General features: G+C 32.7%; 1 protein-coding gene and 1 pseudogene across 1 annotated transcript; both read right to left on the reverse strand.

The window, feature by feature from the left end:
- Positions 1-383: 383 nt before the first annotated feature.
- LOC110642031 (L-type lectin-domain containing receptor kinase IX.1-like) lies at positions 384-2,377 on the reverse strand. The gene is made up of 3 exons (XM_058134344.1): positions 2,269-2,377; positions 903-1,662; positions 384-825 (listed from the first exon to the last, which is right to left on the reverse strand). Exons 1-3 carry the CDS (start codon positions 2,375-2,377, stop codon positions 384-386), a joined length of 1,311 nt encoding a protein of 436 aa, XP_057990327.1.
- An 8,497-nt stretch (positions 2,378-10,874) lies between these two features.
- Positions 10,875-13,095, reverse strand: LOC110642032 (L-type lectin-domain containing receptor kinase IX.1-like; annotated as a pseudogene).
- Between the last annotated feature and the right edge of the window lie 5,372 nt (positions 13,096-18,467).

An 18,467-nucleotide genomic window follows, 5' to 3' on the forward strand; every position in this document is an offset into this window, starting at 1 on the left:
CAGTACAGGTAATTATACTATTGTTTAAATAATGGAAAGAACAACACGTAAAATGCAGAAAAATCTCAAATGGTACGTTTTCACAAACTAAATTAATGTGCTGTTGATCCCATGAAGAATCAGAGAAACTGTTCAAGATGAAGCCAACTTAGTTCGATGAAATTAAAGAAGGGACTTAGCTGTTGAGAAATTCTTAGGAATGTTGGATTGTAAGGGCGAAAGTGGTGGCACTGCAGGAGCAGGAGTATATCTTGCCTCAGGAAATCTTGATGGATGATTAGGTGGTGGAGCATTGAACTTGGGCACTTCCAAGGGTTCTCCTGCTGAAGGTCGGTGAAAAAAGCCAGGATGTGCGCACCGCAGTCCCACCATCATCAACCGCTTCATTTGATTCTCAACAAATTTTCCGCATAATCTTTGGTCAGCTGCATCAGAAGATTGCCTTGTTCATAGTAATCCCACACCCACTTCACTAAGCGTACATGGTTTCCATCGTCGATTTGTACAAATGCTCTTCTTCCACATGAAATCTCCACGGCAACAACAACAAAACTGTAGACATCATACATTTTGCTCGACTTTCCTGTTTGGTGACATTCAGGAGCCCCGTATCCATTAGTCCAACCTTCAAGAGACTTGGCATCATGACTCACAAGCCGAGATAAACCAAAATCTGCAAGCTTCGCATTGAAATTTGAATCTAGCAACACATTGCTGGATTTTATGTCCCTATGTAGTCCACATCGTTCACATCCTCGGTGCATGTAATGCAAAGCAGAGGCCAAGCAATTTGATACCCTTTCACCCGTTTTAGCAACGTTGTTCCTTTAAAAAGATGGTAATCTAAACTCAGATTTGGCATGTATTCGAAAACGAGTAGAAGTTGTTCCTTCTTATAGCACCAACCTATCAGTTTAATCAAGTTTTCAAGCTTCAGCTTGCCAGTGATCATAACTTCTGATGCATAGTACTTTAACCCATGGATGGACACCCTTTTGAATTTCTTAACAGCAATATATTTAGATTTCAAAAACCCCTTGTAAACTGCACTAAATCCTCCCTCCCCCAGCTTATTTTTCTCATCGAAGTTATTGGTTGCGCTAACCATTTCACTAGATGACATCATCTTTGCCCCAGTTGCCGTTTCAAATTCTTGTTCTGTCAATTGTGCAGTGAAGGATTCATCTTCTTTCACTTTCTCTTTGCCCTTATCCCTACACAACCAAAGAAACCCAATTATAAATGAAACTGAAACTAGCCCAGACCCCGAACAAACAGCAGCCAATAACCGAGAATGCGGCGGATACAATGAAGGAACTATATTATCATTTTCCAAGCTTGAAGTGAAATTCCAGGAATAGGTGGTGTGGGTAACAGTTCCACTGCTGGCCCCAGTGAAGCCAAAAATTACTCTTTGGGGTAAATATAATCTCAAATCCAGTGCAGAATCAAAGTATTTCTCCACTGTCCCGTCATCGACAATTCCAGTGAAGACAACACTTGAAATTTTTGTGCTTGAACTATATGATATCCAAGCTTCATTTAGTTCCACTCCCGTAATATTTCTCCACCATTTCACATTTTTAACAGACTTCATAGAGTTGACATCAACGCCAACATGGTCGTAGGGTGGATCCCAGGTGTTTTTAAATGTGTAGAATTCTATCGCCACAAATGAATTGCTTGCAAGAGTTCAATTCCTCTCCATCGCTTGATAGACCAAGGGTACCGCCACAGTTCAGTAGGGCAGGAATACTCGAACCTGGAGGTGCCATAGAGAAAGCCATGCCATCTCCATATGCAGCATTATTTAGAGGGTTAATGATAAATGAGAAGTGGGTTTTGAAATCTGTTACTATACCTGTCTCCTTGTTCCAATGCCACATGGGCAAGTAATATGTGGCTCGACCAATATTACTTCCTGTCAAACTGAGACCTTGATTTTCTGTTAGTTGTGTATGGTCATTGGGACCGAAACTGTTGAAGTTGAAGGATAATGCAGTTGTGAGTGAGGTGGTGTAGAAGATACTAATTGTGAAGAAACAAAGAAGCAACAAGTTTGAATGGGTAGTTTTCAAGTTGCAGGTAGCAATATCCTTGGCTGGCTACGAACCAGGTCTGCAAAGGTCCGTTAATTTTGTAGTAGGTGCTTGTTAAATTTCTTGAAAAGTCTGATCAAATTAAAAATTCGACTCCGGAGTCATGTCGCTATTTCCAACTTGGCGGCCTTTGCTATGGAAGCCTATTAATAATTATATTTGATCTTACGATTCAAGAACACAGTTGTTGTCGTCCTGTCATATGCATTGCTTTTATGCTGCGACTGCGGCTTTGATCTAAACGAAAGCAGTGTCCTTCTCTGAAATTCTCTCGTCATTTCCTTCTCCAATTGTATCTGAGCTGTTTGTGTAACACCCAAATTCTAAGTAACAATGGATTCTCTAGAAATTGTAATATCTATATATGTAAATTAAATAAATTAGAATTTATAACTTGGAAACAAAAATAATAATAAGAAAGAAAGAAAGAAATAGATGAGATAGAGAATAGAATACTCTAGAAATTGTTATAGCAATAAATGACAAAATAAGGGGAAAAAAAGAGGGGAGTGGCACCGACAAAGGAGAGAATAGAGGGGAAACAGAGGACAAACCCCTCAAAACCCTGCGGATTCCTGCCAAACCACCCCACAAAATTCATCCAAACCCATTCCTTCCTTGATTCAATACTAGCTTCACTGATTCTTTCACTAAAGATTTCGAAATCAAAGAAGGAAAAAAAAAGGAATTTGCTGCTGTTCGCTACATTTCTGGTGTCATCAAAAGCCAACTAGTAGCTCTTTTGCCACCTTTCAACACAAAATAATCTCCTCTTATCTCTTATAAATTTCAACTAAGAATCAAATTGTAACACCCTTATTCTCTATTGTAGATTTCCTTCCCTTGCTTCCCCAGAACCATGAAATCTACCCAATCGGAGCTCTAAAAACTATCAACCTGATTCTCTTTTCAATTAACATCCGCAAAACTAGTGAGTTAGGTGGGGTGAGTATAAGCTACTCAGTGAGTTGGCATTTACAATATACATCATGCAACAAAAGGAATATACAAAGTAAATAAATTAAATAATAAGAATTTAGGACAAGATGAATAAATTGAATGATCAAATTCAACATGCTATGCAATTCTAGAATTTCCAAATCACTCAAATTATATTCTTCCTAGTCTCCAATTATTCCTCACATATATAAAAATATCGATAATTGGCTTTCGACATCCAAGGATATGCCAATGTATTAAAAAAGATTTCAAAATCATATACGTACTGTGTTAATCTCGCAGTGGCGGCTCCACCTCTCTATGGGCAACCCTTTCCTACTGCAATAATTAAACTATTGGCATCCCTAGGAGCAAATATGCTAAATATAATTCAATATCTCATAGTGATACTAAAGCATATCATAGTTGTCAAAACCATAGACCATCAAATTCACAATTTCCAATAACATAATTATGCTGGATAAAAATTCATTGCTACTCAAAGTAGCTAAATAATCAACCAACCATCATGCTAATGCACAATCTCATAATATTTCTCATGATTCTAAATATTAAATCACATTTGCTAATTTTTGCTGCTATTGCTCCATAATATGCTACTAATCTCATTACCACTTCCATTCTCATTATCTCTTAACTCTCTTTCTAGACTTGCTAATATGCATGAAATGAGATTTGAATAATAATGAACAATTATATAATAAAATCAAATTGAGTCAAAATGCAAAATCAAATTATCAGAATATAGCAAATGATATTAGAAACAAATCACAACTTTTGAAGAAACAAGAATCAATTAAGAAGCAAATTCATGCTATATATTATAAAATACCACTCACCTAGCTATAAAATACCAACTCCTAGATACCACATTTCCATTCATTTAATCCATAATCACAAGCTCCTCCTAGAATCATAATAATCATAATCAATTATAACTTCACTTTCCCAAATTAAATATCCAATAAAAATTCAACAGCATTTCCCCTTAAATTGGACTCAACTCTCTGTCATAAATCTCAAATCCACAAGCCATTAACCATATCAATATTTTCAATTATCCAACTTATAGCTCTATAAAAATTATAATATAAAAAATAATACTCAATTCCATAATTTCCTTAATCATTAAAATATGCTCATACACCAAAATCCAACTAAAACCCACATATATATTTCTCAAAAATATTTTATAATCACTCAAAAATTCAACGAACACCATATTCTATAACAAAATAATCTTAGTTCCATCAAAATCACTTATTCAATTTAACCCAACCATTAATACCCAATCTGGCAGCTTATACATTCAAATTTATATATAATGATCCAACCGTCAGATAAATTCCAAATTTTAATCATATATTCAAGACATCCATATACATCATCAGTAAAAATTTTAGCATCGACCTGTTTCTACATCATGAGATATCAACATGTTTATCAAACCCTTCAAATTTTGAATTTTTCAAAAATCATTCTTAATCAGATAACCCGTACAAAATAATTTATATCTCATAAACCACAAGTCTAAAATTCACCAAATTTTAATACAACAGCTTCAACATCCCAAATATCATTTGTACCAAATTTCATAATTTTCTACGCATCCTGAGCATTTATTTTTCTCAAATTTCAGTAGCCAAAATTCAGAATTCAACTTGCAGATAACCTGTGTTCAACAATTTATTTCTCCAAATCCAACCATTGAAAAATCACCAAATTTTAACCATAACTTCTACACATTTAGTCCTTCAACATATCCAAAAATTAATGGTGACAGAAACACTAAACTCACCTGGACAGAAAAGAAACATGCAGCCCCTGTTAAACCCTTGTTTCTGCTACTGTTTAACTCCTTCTCCATTTCTCTCTTTTTAATTCTTATATCCTAGACCAAAATCATTCTTTTCCCCTTGTTAGTGTTCTTTCTTGCTAGAGAAACTCGGAAAAAATCCAACACCAACTCCCTCTTGCCTTCTCTTCTTCTCCTTCTTCCTTTCTTTCTTTCTTTTTTTCCTTTCTCCTCCCTTGCTTCCTCTTTTCCCAATTCTGCTTTCCTCTTTTTTTCTTTTATATATTTATTTATTTATAGAAACTGCTGGAGAAACAAGCTCACGTGGATTAAAACTTGCTGTCCAAATTTTTTAACCAAATTTCATTTTGGTCCTTCAACTTTTCAAAAATCTTATTTTTCACCCCAAAACTTCTATAACTTTTCCTTCAAGTCCAAGTTCAAATTAAATTTCTATTCAAATAATAGCCATATGTAATATTTCTTTAAAAATTGGGGTGTTACACAAATGAAAAAGGGTTAAAGGTTTGGAAGTAGATGGATTTGCAAGTGGCACTTTTCAGCTGAAGGAAAAGAAAAATAGGAATAGAGAATGGTAAATTTATGTTTTATTATTGAATAAAATGAGATTTACAATTTTAGTTAAATAAATGGCCGAATACACTCAATATATGCACCGAATAGATAACACATTGATAACGGGTGATTTATTTTCAGCTCAATTTATATTTATACTATCTTTGGGACAGCACTTGATATACATATAGCCTTTGGGTTGTATATCAGGTGGTCACCCTTTGGGGGTAGCTCTGCACATGTATATGACCGGTATTTTTATTACTCTTGGGTTATTGTTGTGTCATTATAGAGCCCAAGATGGCAGCATTATCTACAGGAAGCATATTGTGAGTGTATAAGGATATTGCAGATTTTATGATTGAAATATATTTATTTCAGCAATATTGATACAACATGAATTCTATTTTAGCTCAGCCACATGATTTAGATTAATTGATATTTATTCAGCTGACTTGTTCTAGCATAGCTAAATTAGTACTATTAAGTATCAAAACCTTATCTATTTCCCTTTGTTATTTATTTATCTGCTCACTAAGTAGTTGTACTCACCCTCTTAATTTTCAATATTTCAGATTTTTTTTTGTTGACTCCACCACTAGGAACCTCTCTTCAGTATTGTCTTCTCTTCTACTTCACCAGCTATAGAGTTTAGTGGTGGTCGGGCTATTATATTTCTTTTAGATATTTATTTTATTTTAGTTTACTGTACATATGTAAAAATAGCTAGAAGCTCTGAATTGTAAATGTTTTATTTTGATCCTCACAGAGAGTGTATATAAATATTAGTATATCTAAATATGTTTGTAGGCTCCGTAAGCTATAATGAGCTTGGTTTTGATGATAACAAAACTTAATAAAAAATACATTAACCCTTTGTGTATAAGTATTTGAAGTGATTTTATAGGTCATGATATGCAAAAACATTGATGGAAGAACTATTCTGTTGAAATGGCTGATATAAAAGGAGATTATTATCTGGTATAACACAAGATGAATTAAAGTCCGTGAAGAATTAGGATAGAAATTATGTTCTTAGGTCCATTGTGCAAGATTGGAGAGATTATGCTATTTAAGACCTAAAACAATTTTGTTTTTAGATTCAAGAGTTTAAAAAATGTTTTTACATCATTTCTAAGGTTTTTGAATGGTCAAAATAATTTTTACAACTTTCCTTCAAAAACTCAAATTTTCAAAATTTAAGTCAGACAGTAGCGAAATTAGTTAACCTATAGCGAAAATTAGCTAATTAGTTTTATTGTCTAAAATTTTCTGTCTTACAAAACTAGTTAGCCAGTAAAAATTTTAGTTAACTATTTTCATACTCTGACCTGACACAACTCTGTTGCACGACTTTCAAAGCAATAACAGCTAGTTTTTTGAAAATTAAAGAGTCGTTAGACACACTCTCTAGCAGACATTTTTAGTAATGGAAAGCACCTATAAAAGGCATCATTTACTATAATTTTACCTAATGAAAGTGTTCCTATTCATTGAGAATTTATTGTGCTATTTTTAAAGCTTTCATTCAAATACTGTTGAGCTTGAGTGGCAAATCTTCTCTCTCAATCTTTTAGCATTAAATTCTGTATCTGAGAGTTATTGAGAGTGATTTCATCTACACCAATAACTATTTAAGGTTATGTAAGTGTGAGGACACACTTGTGAAAGGTTTTCAAGCACTTTGTGAAGCTTGTGGAAGGTTTTCAAGCACCTTGTGAAGCTTGTGGAAGGTTTTCAAGCACCTTGTGAAGCTTGTGGTTTTTTGTGGGAAGCAAAGACGTTGTAAAGGTTCTCAAGCACTTGGGAACCTTGCTGAGATTGTAAAGGCTTTGAATCTTGTCTGTTGAAAAAGATCAAATAGTGGATTGACTCTCAAAGTGGGACTTTGGGAAGAGTGGATGTAGGCTAAGAGAGCCAAACTACTATAAACATTGTGTTTGATTCTCTTCTTCCCTTAACTCTTTAATTTTCAACACTTTGATTATCTGATTATATATTAAATGTGTTGAGAATTTGTTTTATTAAGTTAATATTGAGCTTGAACAATTAAACCTACAAACTATGATTTTTATGTGAAGAGATACACTTGATATTAAGTGATTATTTTGTGTATGAGCTGATATTTGTTCATAACTTGTTTGATCACTTAAATTACATCTTAAAAACAGAGTTATAGACATACGTAGAAGTGCAAAACCATAATTTTTCATTAAGTCTTGAGCAAGGACTGAAAAATTACCTAAAGTGTCCAATTCACCCCCCTCTTGGTCACTTTCTTTGGGACAATAATGTTGATGAGCACCTATGCCATATTTTATATATCAGATGTATTTTCACAAGTTTCTAGATTTCTTTTAGCTATAGATTTAGGGGAAACTCTGCTAGTTTTTTCGGTTACATCCGTCTCTATAAGTTAGGGATGGGTGTGACATTATACATCCAATGATGGGATTGCATTCTTTCTTTTTCTGTGGATTACCAAAATTATGATTTAAAACAAGGAAGTGGTCTTATTAGTCTTGCAAGTGGAAATTAGAAATTCAAAGGGACAACAAATTCATTTGTTGCTGTGGAGTTTGATACTTATCATTACTATTCATTGGACTATAGCATAAAGAACCTGCATGAAGACCTTGCAGACTTTTACCTATTCACTCAGCCAATCTTAGAGAGGAAGAAATGGGTCGCAAAAGTGCTCCAGCCCCATAGAAGATGAACGATTGCTTGAGTTGTCAAAGCTAGCAAAGATCTAGATCCATTAAAGCTTAAATTCCTTTTAGAATTTTTGAATTATTTATGTAATTGGATTAATTCCACTCTTAACCTAAGTTACCTAACCATCTCTTCACCACAAGTTGCCTTCATCCACACTCACCGTGAAGTCAACTCCTCAGCTGATCATTTGGCGAAAGCAGGTTATTTTCTAGACAAATAAATTATTGCTTACCTATAATTTTGCAAGCCATCTCTTCGTTCTTTGTTGTTATGATTCTATTATGTAAATAATATGCCTTTAGCTATTAGGACAGACTAGAAGCTACAAGTGATTTGTTTGCTTCCTGTTTCGAGGAAGTTTTTCATCAATAGAGGGTAGTAGTATAGGTAGGTATATGGGGTTGAATATGCTGGTCCTGGAGTGCACCTCTGCTGGTTTTTTGCCTCTCATATTCCCTTCTTTGTCTTAATAAAATTTTGGTTTATTAAAGAAAAAAAAAATGTTATTTTTCTTATAATCATCCAAGTAACCTTTATTATAAAATAATAAATTTCAAAATTAATAAATGGAAAGCATATCCTTACTCCTTATACCTTTAAAATAAAAAAATAGATAATTTTTATTGAATTTTAAATATTATTTTAGAATTAAAATTATCCTAATAGGCATGGCTTTCCCATGAGTTAATTAATTGATATGTATTGAATTTGTTACTAAATTTCATTTTATTTTATCCAAATTATATCATGTAACCTTAATTTTATTTTGATTGAAATACTTTCCATTAAAATCAATTGAAAATTATCACTTAGCCGCTTTTGTAATAATATTTGTTTATAAATTCAAATTCAATAACTACTATACACTTAGCAATGGCAGAGCCTTTGGAGATTAGAGGTTCTACAATAAATTGTAGTGACTTTCAACTTTTTAGCATAACTATATAATTAATAAGGGTGAAGAAGATGGCTAAAGAAATAAATAGTTCAAATAAAGCATTGAAGTTTTAATAATGTCTTTGAATTTCAGAGACTGCTATAGAGTGTAAATTCAATACATGCAAAATCATACAGCGCCTAACAGGAAAATTGTTGAGAAAATCACAATTCATAGTGTAGTTATTAGAATTATGACTCAAAATCCTAATGGGATTTGGAGAGAGATCTTTTTCTAATTTGAATGGGAGAAATATTCCTCAATAGGATAGAGGAATATTTCTTATAATGAGTAGAACTCTTATTTTAGTGTTATTACTAAATTGGGGCTGCTAATCAGATAAGGATTGAGAAAATTAATACTATAAATAGGAGAATAATGGAAAAGATTATTTAGCTTTTGCCCATTGAAGGGAGTGGCTTTCAGCTCATGGAGTGAGGCTGTCACCCATTGTAGAGAGGGGCTTTACCAATTGCTAAGGATTTAGCTCTGTCCATTGATAAGGGACACTTGCCCATTGCAGTGGAGAGAGGCTTCGACCTAAGGTGCAGTAAGGACATAGAATTCAAGAGGAATGAATTCTTGTCCATTGATGAGAGGGCTCTTGCCTATATAATTGAAGTAACCCTTTGTCATGTAGTGTTATAATAGCAAATATATTGGGTTATCTCTAGAGGTGACTGAGAGAGACTAACTAATATATTTACTATGAGCAGTTTGATGTAGTCTTGATTCTCTTGGGTGTAATTAGGTTAAGGGGTAGTATAGCTATGAGCTTGTAATAATGATTTATTTATTATTGATAGTGAAAGATGGCATGCCCGTGGATGTGGCCCTATGTTGAGAGGGTGAACCATGTAAATATTGGTGTTTTGTATGTTTGCTTTATTTCTTAGCAGTCTATACGCTTCCACAGTGTACAACAAATTGGTATCAGAGCATGGGAATGATCTTAGTGAGTTTGGTTGAAGGTGGAGCTATTGTGATGTGTAGAAAGTTGCACATGCAACAATGGTGATGCAAGTTCAAGGTGATAAAGAGTTAAAATTCAAGTGGAGCTCTTGATGCAAAATCAAGATGATTGATGACGTGAAGATTTTTTAAATTATGACTCAAAATTCTAATGGGATTTAGAGAGAGATATTTTCCTAATTAGAATGGGAGAAATATTCCTCAATAGGATAGAGAAATATTTCCTATAATGAGTAAAACTCTTATTTTAGTGTTATTCCTAAATCAGGACTCCTAATCAGATAAGGATTGAGGAAATTAACACTATAAATAGGAGAATGATGGAAAAGGTTATTTGGCTTTTGCCCATTGAAGAGAGTGGCTTTCAGCCCATGGAGTGAGGTTGTCACCCATTGTAGAGAGGGGCTTTGCCAATTGCTGAGGATTTGGCTCTGCTCATTGATGAGGGGCACTTGCCCATTGCAGTGGAGAGAGGCTTCGGCCTAAGGTGGAGTAAGGACATAGAATTCAAGAGGAAGGGATTCTTGTCTATTGGTAAGAGGGCTCTTGCCCATATAGTTGAAGGCACCATTTGTGGTGTAGTGTTGTAATAGTAAATATATTGGGTTATGTCTAGAGGAGACTAAGAGGGACTAATTAATATATTTATTATGAGCAGTTTGATGTAGTATTGATAGTATAGCTTTGAGCTTGTAATGATGATTTATTTATTATTGATAGTAGAAGATGGCATGCCCGTGGAATATTGGTATTTTGTATGTTTGATTTATTTTTTTACAGTTTATACGCTTCAGTAGTGCACAACAGTAGTATATATTCAATATACATACAAAATGAGAGGGGATGTAGGTGATGTGAACTTTGAGGTATTAGTTGGGGAATCGTAGCTTGAATGTTAGGTTGGAGCTGTTCTGAAAGTTACATCACTAGGAGATGACATAATCGACGATCCTGCTTGTGTATGAAGACAATGTGCTGGCCCTGGAAATTTTGATGGAAGATCAGGAAGTGCAGCAGCAAAATTAAGGACATCAATTACTTCTGTCATTGACGGCCGAAAAGAGTAATCTGGGTGAGCACACCAGAGCCCAACAGTCATCAAACATTCCATCTGTTTCTTTGTAAAATCTCCATGGAGTTTCTGATCAGCTGCCTTGAGAAGCTTTCCACTTCCATAGTACTTCCATACCCACTTTACTATGTGTACCTGGCTCCCGTCTTCCCTTTGTACAAAGGGTTTTCTTCCACAAGCAATCTCCAAGGCCACAACACCAAGCTGAAGACATCTGATTCTTTGTTCGACTTTCCTGTGTCCAAACATTCAGGAGCAATATATCCATGGCTCCCACCCTGTAAAGTTCGAGACTGCCCGTCATGGTCCTGAAGCTGAGCTAACCCGAAATCTCCAGGCATAGGGTTGAAATCTGAATCCAACATCACATTGCTTGACTTGATGTCTCTGTGCAACACGCATTGTCTGTGTCTCCATCCATGGTGTAAGTAATGCAACCCAGAGGCCAAACCTTGAGCAATTTTGAACCTCTGCTCCCATGTCAGCAAGCATTCCTTGTTGAATAGATGGAAATCTAGACTGCGATTTTCCAAGAACTCATAAACAAGTAGGATTTCCTTTCTCTTATGGCACCAACCAATTAGTTGAACCAAATTCTTGTGCCTCAGCTGGCTAAGGATCATTACCTTAGCTGCATACTCTTTTATCCCTTGAATTGAGCTCTCTGATACCCTCTTAACCACAACAAAAATGTCCAAATCTTTCAAATATCCCTTGAATACAGCACCAAATCCTCCCTTCCCTGGCTTCTCTTTCTCATCAAAGTTATTGCTTGCGCAAACCAAGACATCATATGGAATATTCTTGGCTCCAGTCACCCTTCTGAATTCATTGTCTTGGGATTGCACTGTGAATGAATCAACTTCTGCTTCCTCTGTATTCCCAACAATGGGGGAAACTATTTCTACTCCCCCTATGGAATGAGGGTGGATGAATGATATTCTTCTTTCATTTTGCTCCTCTTCTTGTGCCTGTAATACCGGATACCAAGCAAACCCAAAACACAAGCAACGAGCAAGCCGATCACTGCCCCTGCAATTTGTCCTGCCTGGCTTTTATCTTTTCTGGGAGAATTGGATACTGGCAAGATTGGTAGTGGAGGAGAGGGAGTGGTTATGTTTTGATGGGTTTGAAAACTTGAATCGAAAGACCATGAACGAATTCTATGAAACTCATAACACACCCCAGTTGCAGCAGAAAACCCCAAAATAACCCATTCAGGTAAGTATCTCCTTAGATCAACTTCACAGCAAAGATTCTGTTCAACTATGTTATTTTCCGAAATTCCTGTAAAGTTAACACAGAGATTCTTGGAACTAGAATTATAACTAATCCTAGCGTCCATTACCATCCCATCCATAACGCTACTGTGCCATTTCACACTTTTTAAAGATCTCAAAGAGTTGATGTCAATACCTACATGATCGTCATCCATATCATCCCATGGATTGTAGTACGTATCAAACTCGACAGCAACAAATGGATTTGCTGTTGAGTTCAAGGCCAGGTTGCCACTGGCAAGACCAATACCGCTACCTTGCTTTTCATCAGGCATTCTGTATTGTAGAGGAACAATGAAGAATGCGAGCCCATCAGCGTGTGAAGCATTGTTCTGTGCATCAATGGAGAAGGAGAAACTAGTGGCGAAGTCTGCAAGGCTTCCCGAGGCATTGTCCCAGAGATGCATTGGTTCCACATATGTCGCATGACCTGTTTGAAAAAGCTGGTTTGGAGTAAGCTGTATGACAGAATCCAAAGGAGACGCATCTCCTTCGTATTTTATGTCATGGTTGCTTGGGTCGAAGCTAGTAATGTTGAATGATAAAGAAGAGACCATAGGTATTGTCAAGAAGAAAACAACGATGATCATGATTAAAAAAGAATAAGACGCAAACGGAGAGGAAAATATCAAGATTTTCTCACAGCCATTACAGAAACTTGGGCAGTTCACACTTAGTGAGCACATTTCAAGGTATAATATTGCATCAAGAAGACTGGTAAAGCCGTGGCCATCACGGTATTAAAAAAGGTTCTTGGAAATGAAATGGAAAGTGAAAAGAACAATAATAAACGTGGATGATGACACCTTTCAACAAATTGAAATTGCTAAGTAATTACTTGGCATATTTTAATCATATAGAATATAGTATTTGTCTCCATCAATTCAAATTAAATTATCACAGATGGTACGCAGTTTATCTGATCATTTTCATTTATGCAAGGAATCTATGCCATGAGTTGTTTTAAAATTAATAAATTTTGGCATATGTGCACCTGCAAATTTAAAATTTTACTAGAGAAAAAAATGTATGCACTTAAAAATAGTAATAATAAAACAAAAATTGCAGGTAAAGGAAAAAGAAAAGATTTAATTAGCGAGTATTACTTTCTATTTTATTGATTAAGCTCCATTTGTACCATAAAAATAATTTATATATGAAAAATATTTTTGTTAAAAAATATTTTTTTAATATTTTCTTTGAAAATGTTTTTTTGCTATTTGGTTACAATGTTAAATTAATGATATATATTTATATCAATTATGCATAAATGTTTCACATTTTAATAGAATTATTAAAGTTTAAAATATAAAAAAACTTAAAAATGACTTAATTTTCCTTTGAGTAAAAAAATATTTTTGTTAACTCATTTTTCGGAGTATACTGCATATTAAAAAAAAGTGAAAAATATTTTTCATAAAACAAATAGAGTGTTAGAGTTTAGTTCTTAGGACTAACTGTAAAAAATTCATTTTCCTTCTAGAATTTTCTAATCTCAATATGAAAGATTTGCATCTAACCAGACAAAAAATAAATAGATAAACTTAATCTAATACGTAAGTTAACATATATTTAAAAATATCCATGTCATTATATATTTCACATATCTAATTTAGGTAGTTAGCTAGGATACAAATGAGAATTTAATATCAATAAATCCATCATCCATTGCTACAAAGTAGATGTAAAAGATTTATGACTTTCTAAATCAACTCTAGTTCCGGGACACAATGGAAGGAGTAAACTAAACTAATGCCACCAAAGGAAGGCACAGCTTTAGAGGGGACACTGTTGAGATTTGTCTTATTTCCAACAGAGAGTACAAGAAGTAAACATACAAGCTGTTTCCAGAGCTACGTAATAGTTGTGTGTATGTTCCAAACTTAACAAGTCTGCATTTTGCCAGATCGCACAAGAAGGACTGAGTGACAAAATGGGAAAAATGAATCGCAAGGAAACACATTTGAACCAATAATATGAAATTCCAACTAGGACATTTAAATTCAGTTCATAAGCTGAAAGAAAGAGAGTTTGTATTTCTCTAGCCTTCACTGCTTCTATAATATCTCTGTCTGCTTCCTTGACTTAAAGACCCGTCCGTGATTTCCTCAGTATAGCAGCCATCGTCATCAAATGGTACAATCAGAGTTTCCTCCTACAGGATAAAAAAAAAAAAAAAAAAAAAAAAAAATATATATATATATATATATATATATATATATATATATATATATATATATATATATATATATAAACAAATGATATGAAAGTAAAACAGAAAGGAAATGATAAAAATAAAAGTGAAAGGTGAGGTAAACTAATAAGTTTGCGCAACTACAAATGCTAGAAGAGAAAAATGATTGAGGGTTTGATAGCACGTGGCAGCCTATTGTTCCAGCATTGGGTCAAGCAAATGAATGAAATAAAAGAAAACAAACATTGTTCTATATTCTAAAATCCCTAAAAAGAAATTTAAAGCATTTTTACCACTGGAAAATGTTGCTAATCCGCAAGTGCACGGAATTGCATAAATAACAGAAAATGAGTAAATTATCTTTTCCACGAGAATTATCTTTAATTACCAATTAGATGGATTCTTTATTTTACTAAATAAATTTTATTTATATTTCCTAGTTTATTTAGAATTGTTAAATACTTCTATTTAATTTAAATCTTTAAATATATTTTCTATTTAGATTATGACCTTTTAGTTTATTCCTAGTTAGATTAAGATTTAGAATTCTATAAATATCCATTGTATTTTCATTATATATAAGTTTTCAAATTTATTCAATGAAGTATTCTTATCCTAGACTTTATATTAAATCTTGTGTTTATCTTAAAATCTTGGATTAGATCTTATTTATTTTCAAAATTTTGATACTCTGCATCAATTCTAAAAGATATTTGAGGCTTTTTGGGTGAAGAAAATATATGAAAAAATGTTAGAAAGTCTCCCAAAACCGTCTCCCTTCTTCTCTTGCTAAATCAATAATTCACAACCTGCTGACTTTGGCCTTTCACACCCTGGATGTGAATTCCTATCTGGCACCAAATGAGCATTTTCTTTAATTTTTTTTCTTCAATCAACTGCAAGTCTTATGCCTTGGGGTGTGAATTGACTCCTCTTTTACATCTTGGACATGAAAATTTAACTCTAAAAACTCTCAAATGACCCAATTGTCTCCTTGCAAAATTTTCTTCAATTATTGGCCATTTTACTGCGTACATTGTCCCTATCTATTATCCCAAGCTTGTGGTTGGCATCCTGCTTTACAGGGACGCCATGGCAGTGAGAAAGGGACCAAAATGTGACAGGCCAGAGGCGAAGGGAGGGCCATCATTAAAAAAACATGGTTGGGAAGGTGTGTTAGTGAGGTGAAGCTGGGTTTGAAACGCATTAATCTTGGAACAAAAAGACAAAATCTTTCCCTTCTCAGCAGGGAAAGAGAAGTCCTTTCCCTTGCAAACTTCTTGCATGAGTAAAAAAAAAAAATCTCTCTTTAAAAACCCTCTCTCTCTTTCTTTCAATATCTTGTTCCCTTCCCTTGATTCAAAAATTAGAAAAGAAAAACAGAGAGACAGGAAAAGATGGAGAATTTTGGAGAAGAATTGTTTGGTGGAGGGAAAGATCTTTGAAGATTGGAATTAGTTTGAGAGAAACTTATGGAATTGATTTCTGTTTTCTTCAATTAGGCTTTCTGGGATTCACATTAATCCTCTTACAATGTTTGTGTCACGATCCAAAATTTTGTGTCGCGACCGACACATGATTGAAGTATTCTTAAATCATGCAAGCCTTATCAGAGTATCTTGAATAAATATATTGTCACTTACTAACCCAAAAAAAATAGATAAAATCTAAATGAAACAAAATACTGAATAAATAATATAAATATAACATAAGTAACTGTGGAGTCTTTACGGATTTCAAATAAAAACTTAAATTGTTCAATAAACTAAAATAATAATTAGCCCGAGAAAATATGAATTCGGGCATATTAGAAGAACAAAACAAAGATTATCCCTCTCCAAAAAAATGGACTGAATATTTGGATTAGCTGCAGAATTCTACTAATCTGAAACATATAACAGACAGAGAAAACGTGGTTTGAGCTAATGCTCAGTAATGATAATTATAGCATACAATGGAATAGGAATAGGTAGACGCTTGATTAATTTCACAATAAATTTTCTATTCAATAAAATAATGTTCATGCTATCAAAAATAACATCATAAAATATATATATATAAAAGAAATTCATTCAATAAAATTTTATGGTACAGTACTCCAGGTTGATGATACCCTACATCACTAAAGGCGAAACGGTAAACGTGCTACCAGATATTAGATACCTTCCTCCTCCTTCACAGATATCAATGTACATGATACTAATGCAAATCATAAATTGTAATGATGCATAACTCAATAATGCAACCTAATACCATGATAGTCCACACGGTGGGGCCAGATAACAGATGCAGATATTGGACACAGGTATCAATTCAAAATAGAAAATCAAATTGTGCAAATCAATCAAAATCAACAAAAAAAATTTCAGATAGCAAATAATAAATGATAGTGCAATTCTAATAGTTTATTTCAATAATTTCAGAGATCCAATAAGATCAAATTAATCTCAAATCAATTCAGTATAATACATCGATAAATTTTATAGTCAGATATCAATCAATATAAAGATATTAAAAGTCTGTTACCAGAATCCTAATAGCTCTATTGCAGAGATAGTTGACAAAATCAATTATTTAATCAAAATTAGAATAAAATTCAATAAAAAAAATAAAACTCTAGAAAATCACATGTAAAATAATTGCTAAAATATTAATTTAAAATTTCATTTAATAACAAACTTAATGCTAAGAAATTTTAAAAGGGATTAAAACGGTGCCATGTACTATAATTACCACTCATTTAAAACCTCCAAGACAATAGTTATATTCAATGAAAGAGAGATAATTTCAGCTGGCAGATTGAATAGTCGAATCTCCTATATAACCAAAATATAGCAAAATTTTGATCAACTAACTAATATGACAGACCCATTGAATATATATAAAACTTTTATTTTGAAATCAAAGTTGATAATAATAATAATAATAATAATAATAATAATAATAATAATAATAATAATAATAATAATAATAATAATAATAATAATAATATTAATAATGAAATTAATAAAAATAGGTCAATTTAAAAAAAATATATAAAAATAAAGTAAGGAAAAAGAAAAAAATTAATATAATAAAAATAACTTTAACAACTATATATATATATATATATATATATATATATATATATATATATATATATATATATATATATATATATATATTAAATGTGATATAGAATAAGTTATTGTCCAACAGTAATCATGATTAACACAATTAAATATCAATGGTCAAAAAGAAAAAAAAATGAATTTTTAGAGTAATTGTAACAATTCAATGGAAGAAAATAAAATCAAATTCACCCATTATTGAACAAAGAAAAAGAATTTTTACCTTGAAAGCAAAATTCAAGGTGGTGAATAAAGAAGTAAGAATTTAGGAATTCTTTGCGCAGATCAGATTATAAATCGTATATATATTTAAAAAATACATGTTTGAGAGTATTTGACAGAAAAAAAGATAATAAACTAATTTTTGATAGCACAGTTTAGCAGAAAGAGATGATTAAGGTATATATATTTGAAGAGTTTTATTAGGTATAAACTGAGAAAAGAGTTCAAATTACAAATATATATTTAATTTAAAAAATAATATATATATATATAAATAAATAAATAAGTAGGTCATCTAATAAAATATTTATTTTTTTATAAATATATTAAAAATATTACTAGCTAATTAAAATAAATAAATAAATAAAATATTAAATTTCCACCGTTTGACTTTACTTAAAATTTATTTTTTAACTTATAAATTAATTTAAAAATAAATAATCAATCATTTAAGTAAAACTATTTAAAATAAACTATTTAAAAGTTGATTTTAAATAGTTTGAGCATGTGGTTAACCTGTGCTAAAGAGTGC

This window comes from Hevea brasiliensis, chromosome 14 (genome assembly GCF_030052815.1).
Source record: "Hevea brasiliensis isolate MT/VB/25A 57/8 chromosome 14, ASM3005281v1, whole genome shotgun sequence".
NCBI classification, from domain to species: Eukaryota; Viridiplantae; Streptophyta; class Magnoliopsida; order Malpighiales; family Euphorbiaceae; genus Hevea; species Hevea brasiliensis.